The sequence below is a fragment of the Poecilia reticulata genome, unplaced genomic scaffold, assembly GCF_000633615.1.
Source record: "Poecilia reticulata strain Guanapo unplaced genomic scaffold, Guppy_female_1.0+MT scaffold_629, whole genome shotgun sequence".
Classification (NCBI taxonomy): Eukaryota; Metazoa; Chordata; class Actinopteri; order Cyprinodontiformes; family Poeciliidae; genus Poecilia; species Poecilia reticulata.
Genome location: NW_007615378.1, coordinates 4,584 through 10,247, shown reverse-complemented (window position 1 = coordinate 10,247; position 5,664 = coordinate 4,584). Strand labels below are relative to the sequence as shown.

Genomic DNA, 5,664 nt, shown 5'->3' with positions numbered 1-5,664 from the left:
CGAGCGCTTCCCTCGCCCCCTGTAGGGCTAACCCACGCCTGAATCCATCCATCYGTCCAGAAAAACGCTGTTTTTCTCTCTGCTGTGTTTCGTCGCGCTGAAAGATTCTCCATCTCTGTTTAGGCAGATAATCCACCGCCAGCTTTCTGCTCTGGAGCGAAATGAGCTCAGAAAGAARATCAACAGAAACGTCCWGGAGATCCTGGAGGGAGGCGGCTGCAGCTGGCCAACATCCTGGAGATAATCCTGTAGAAATACCTCACCTAGAAGGGTCACCTTCCCTCTGAAGAAACGCGCCACAGTTCACATTTTTAGTCTTTTTACTGAGTTAAAGTTTATTTTATGCTTATAAAATCTTCACAAAGTGGTGAAAACTGTTTGCTAAGATGATTTTGGCATCAACAAAACAATAAATTGAGTTATACACTGCAAAACCACAAAATCATACCAAGTGTTTTTGGTTTAGTTTCTAGTACAAATATTTTAGTAAACTTGAAATAAGACAAAACCAACTGACAAATACACTTTCAGCAAAATGTAGGAGTTTGTTTTAAGTCAATACTTCATTAATATTGACCTAAAAAAGTACTAGTTCAACTGGCAAATAATTTTACTTATAAAAAATGTTGTATTGTAAATGAAATAATGTTAGTGGAACTAAAACTTTTTAATATGTATTTTAATGGCCTAAAACGTTACCTATAAGTTAGTTTTGTCTTATTTCAAGAGTTAAGATATTTGCACTAGAAATTGGCTGATAAATTGTGTTTTTGCAGTGTACATGCTAGAAAAGTGTGATTGGAATAAATTACAAAACAAATACTAGTAGCATAAATATGAATGAAATGAAAAATTTGTATTACTTATAAACTCATTTCACTTATTTGTGCATTAGCTCTAAATTACCAAGTAAAATTTAATAATATTTTATCAGTAAAGTTAGCAGTGATGAATAATTAATAGAAAATTAACTAAAYTTGTCTTGAGGCAAAACACTTTTTAAGTTCCAGATCATTTTTCACATTGATAATATGCAAATTTGTTGCTTTTTTTGTAAACTTCATGAAGATTAGATAGAATAGCGTTGGGTKAATTCTGCAGTTCTACTGGTTCTGGTTCTATGTGCGTCGCTCCAGTGGATCCTGTGAAATCCTGAAGTCCTCCTCTTTACTCCCAGATCAGATAAAACCCTCAGTCCAGCAGCAGACAGCAGAGCTGGAGGCGAGACGCGCTGTGAGGTGAGGACGCTCCTCATTCATGATCCCGTCCTGCTACTTAATCATTTATATTTAGAAGAGATGGAAAAATCAAAGCTTTATTTTTTTATTTAACTTATTAAATTTTGTTATTTGTTTGAAATTTAACTCATTTAAAATTTTATTAATTTACTTTTTATTGTGACATAAATAAATCAAATGCAAGTGTTAGGATTAGGTGAACAGAGAAAACCCCTCAATGTAGTTTACCAGTTCTACTCTTACTGGTTTAGTTTCTGGTTTAGAAACTAAACCAGAAACTACTGGTTTAGTTTCTAATGGCAGTAATTATGCAGGTTTAATGATGTCATCCAACCTCCTTCTTTGGGGCGGAGCTGTGGTGTTGTGCTCCATGGCTTCGCCCATCCTATGTTTCTCCCACGGAGCGAGTCTCACTTCCTGTCTGGAGATGATTCCTGGACACATCCGCGCTCATCCCCAGGACCCGAAGCACAGCTTCATCACCCTACAAACCTCATCATCCKCATACCTGCCTGGGCAGCTAATAACAGGTAACAAATAACTCAGGTATTTAAAGTAGTTTGTTTCTGAAAAGTAGGGACAGGCAAGCTAACAATATCTCAGAGTTTACMTAAAATTAATAGTCTGCTAACATTTAACTGTTTACAATTAGCCTAGCGATAAGACTGGAGCTAGCMATAAACTGAGGCTAGCACAGTCCAGCTAACAGTTAACTSTCTACTCCACAGACAAAATAACTAACAATGTTATGCTAAATGCTAACAGTATTCACCTAACAGCACAGCTTACATCTACCAAAATGTAGATWTAATTGTAGATGTAGCTTGTAGCTAACATGGTAGCTTGCATGTGAACACAGTGAAGCTAACACCTAGCACAGTCTAGCAGCTTTCAGGAGTCTAGCTAACAGCTAATAGAGTCCACCTAGCAGCAGAGCAGAGATAGCATCTAGCCAAATTTAGCTAGCACCTAACAAAGTAGTGCTAACAGCTAACACAGGCAAGCAAACAAAGGGAAGCCAACACCATCTGTTAGCTAGCTTTCAGGAGTCCAGCTAAGAGCTAACACAGTTAACATCACAGCTAACGTCTAGCAGAATTTAGCTAAAAGTTGACATGGTAAAGGTAATAGCAGAGATAAGCAAACAGAGTCTAGCAGCTTTCAGGAATCTTGCTAAAAGCTACTAAARTCCATCTAATGGCACAACTATCATTTAGTAGATTTTACCTAAAWGCTAAAATTATAACGGTAACGGCTAACAGGCAATTAAACAGAGGGAAGCTAACAACTATGACACCTTTCAAGAGCCTGGCTAGCAACCAGCCAGTCTTCTATTAAATTCTGTGTAGTTAACTTTAAATGAAACTCCCATTCCCTCTGTTATGCCCATTAATTGCTCTCGGCGCTCAGTGACTGTACGAAGCTCCAGAGACTTCATGGGTTTCCTGCTCCAGGCCCGCAGTGTTGGTGGGGAAAGGAATGRKTTTGCAGAAGGTCCTGGTGTCAGGACAGAGAGACTCGGTCCACTTCTGGTGGGTGGGTTCTGGATCCGATCTCCACCAGGTACCCACAACTTACGCTGCCTGTTTGAAGGTGACACGGTCACACACTCGGACAAACAGCTAAAGAGGAACCTGTCGTTTGTGTGGAGAGCTCCTGACACGCCAAAGGGAGACATACGCTTCCAGTAAGCTGCCATTRCTTGATCTCTAACCCCTTTATTGTAGCTATTTAGGAAACTACAATAAATGTTTATTTTGCCACATTTGTCTTTTAATCTGTACGCCAGTATAACTGTGGTTCAATCCTACTTCGTGTACTGGACTGGTGTTGAGTCTACAGTGGTGCGTGATCGGAGTCCCAGTGCTTGGAGACGCAGTAAAACCAAAATGGCGGACGGAGAAAGCACAATTTTACCTGTGCAAGACACGGTTACTGCCCAGACAGGTCRGCATTCTGTGCTCATTATTRGCTAAACACGGTGAAAAATGAAAGTTAAGCAAATAAAAGGTGTTGTGAAATGTCATTTATTTGTCTTTGTCCTTTTTCCCTCCTTGCGCTTAAAGCTAACAGAAAAGCTACTCTTGCCTCTTTCTCTGGACGCCCATCCAATATAAAAAATGCAACTAAGATTCTGAAATTTTTGAAACTACAAACCGAAGATGMTCACGCAACCTTAGGAACAAACAGCTCTTTGACTTTGACAACTCAAACAGTGGCTGCAAGGAAGACTTTGACTTCAGGATCTCCTCAAAGTACCACCAATGAGTCTCCTGGATTMCTCGCAGGCGTGAYGAAGGGRATAACAACTGAACCGTTTTCTTACACAACAACTGTCTTTCCTTTACCATCATCACCTCCTGATACTAYAYATACMGTTACTACAACACAGTTTCCACTGGCTTCATTTTCCACATCAAACYCTCGTAACCCCTTACAAACGGACACATGGACAAAGAGCAACGATCTCCAGATAAAATYACAGGAGCTAAAACTGAAAAACAATCCTGGAGGAAAACGTTACAARACGTTTACTGCAATACCAACCCGAGGTCCAACAGTGCAAACCTTTCTCAGTACACAAACCYYTGTAAGCCACACTTTGACAGACCCAAACAAAAACCAATCAAGAAAGTCTGAGACCTCAAGTAGCTCAGAGAAACAGGGTGGCAATGTCCCGTCTAATTCCCATACGAGGGTAGGGAAGACAGAAGTAACTCCGTCCTCCCAAAGGTCTTCGTTCAACTCTTCCAGGTTTCAAATGGCTGCAGATCTTAAAACTGATKCAAGTCAAACCRCTGTAGGACCCAAAAGTACTCCAAAACAAACCAGTTCACCTAAAAAAACAATCCCTAACTTTCATCAAACTCTTCCTCAAACTCAGCCTATTTCACTCCAAGGAGAAAATTCCCAATTTGACTCATCAACAGAGTCTTTTAGACCTTTTTCCCAACCACTGTCCCAAACAAAGAGAGTGTTATCCCAACCCACTGTAACTCCTCAACCAGTCACAGTCTCCTCAGGAGGAAATGATCCTACGTCTGAAGGAAATACCAAAACCACGGCMCCGGTTGTTGGTTTTGTCACTTCAAACACTTCGTCTTCTTTTTCAGTGTCTAATTCCTTAAGCAGATCTACTGCTAGTCGCCGCAGTGAAAACTTCACATCAGCATCTTCCATTCATTCCCCTTCTCTCCCATCTCAGATCGAACCTACAACCCCAAATCGTTCAGTACCAGCATCACCTTCCCCAATCTCHRTACCTCACCATTTAACCTCTGCTGAATACCAGACCACCACTCCGCCAACCTCCTCTTCCTCTCCCACCATTTCTTCCTTCAGTGCCTCCAACTATCCAACAATGCCTTCTTCCCCTACTTCAATCTCCCCAACTTTCTCTTCTTCTACTCCCTCTTTCTCAGTTACCTCGCCATCTTTAAGAGTTAGTTCATCATCTTTTATTTCACCCATCACCTCCCCTAAACCAGAACCAACATCAGCGTCTCATAAAACCCCAAACTCTGAGACTCGATTCACCTCACCGGCACACAGAAAGGTCGTCCATCCAAACCCCAAACCTTATCCCAACCTCAGACCAAATCACGACCAAGAGATCAACCCAGACATTCAAAACACGGATACCAAACCGAAGCATCCCTCAGATCCCGCTGACGCTCCGGACAAAGAAGGAAAGTATCCGGACATTGTCCCCAGACACAGAGCCTGGGAGCTGGGCATGCTGCTGGGCTGTTCAGCCGGGTTGGGCATGGTGCTGGTGGTCGGGCTGCGGTACGTCTACCGGCAGGCCTGCGGCAGGCGGACTGAGGTGACGCTGAACGACCGCGAGCGAGAGTACGGGAGAGGGGAGCAAGGGCTGGTTCACCTCCAGGAGTGCGGCGATTTGGTCAGAGTTAGAAAAATCAGAGAGAACAGCTTCGTGCTTCTGGCGGAGTACGACATTCTGGCATCGCCTTCAAACTGAGAGACCGAGKTTAAACATCCGAAAGACGGATCTGGAAGAGGACTAGGACCACTAAAAACTTTTCTTCACAGAATTCAGATTTTAAACTTCTGAGATCAAAAGTCATATTCTGACAAAAAATGTCCAAATTTTGAGATTAAAGTCAGAATTCAGAAGGAAAACAACGTAAGAATTCTGAGAAAAATGTAAGAATTCTGAGAAAAATGTAAGAATTCTGAGAAAAATGTAAGAATTCTGAGAAAAAAAGAATTCTGGGGTGAAAGTCAGAGTTCTGAGAATTTGTACTTTTTTTGAGAAAACGAGTCAAAATTTGAATGAAAAAAAAAAGAGCTCTGACATTAAAGTCAATTGTGAGAAGATTCTTTTCAGTGGCCCTAATCCTCACCCGTAGAGAAATGCTGCTTTAAAAATGACTAAATTTATTGTTCAGGAAACATTAGTCAT

General features: G+C 41.4%; 1 protein-coding gene across 2 annotated transcripts; it reads left to right on the top strand.

Moving 5' to 3' along the window:
• Positions 1 to 907: 907 nt before the first annotated feature.
• On the top strand, positions 908 to 5,367 carry reeld1 (reeler domain containing 1). Of its 2 annotated transcripts, none has more exons than XM_017303581.1 (5): positions 908 to 1,238; positions 1,592 to 1,768; positions 2,649 to 2,925; positions 3,028 to 3,185; positions 3,305 to 5,367. In XM_017303581.1, exons 2-5 carry the CDS (start codon positions 1,609 to 1,611, stop codon positions 5,218 to 5,220), a joined length of 2,511 nt encoding a protein of 836 aa, XP_017159070.1. In that variant the 5' UTR covers positions 908 to 1,238; positions 1,592 to 1,608; the 3' UTR covers positions 5,221 to 5,367. The 2 variants fall into 2 exon arrangements, with proteins under 2 accessions (XP_017159070.1, XP_017159069.1); XM_017303580.1 differs by having other exon boundaries at positions 1,553 to 1,768.
• Positions 5,368 to 5,664: the final 297 nt, after the last annotated feature.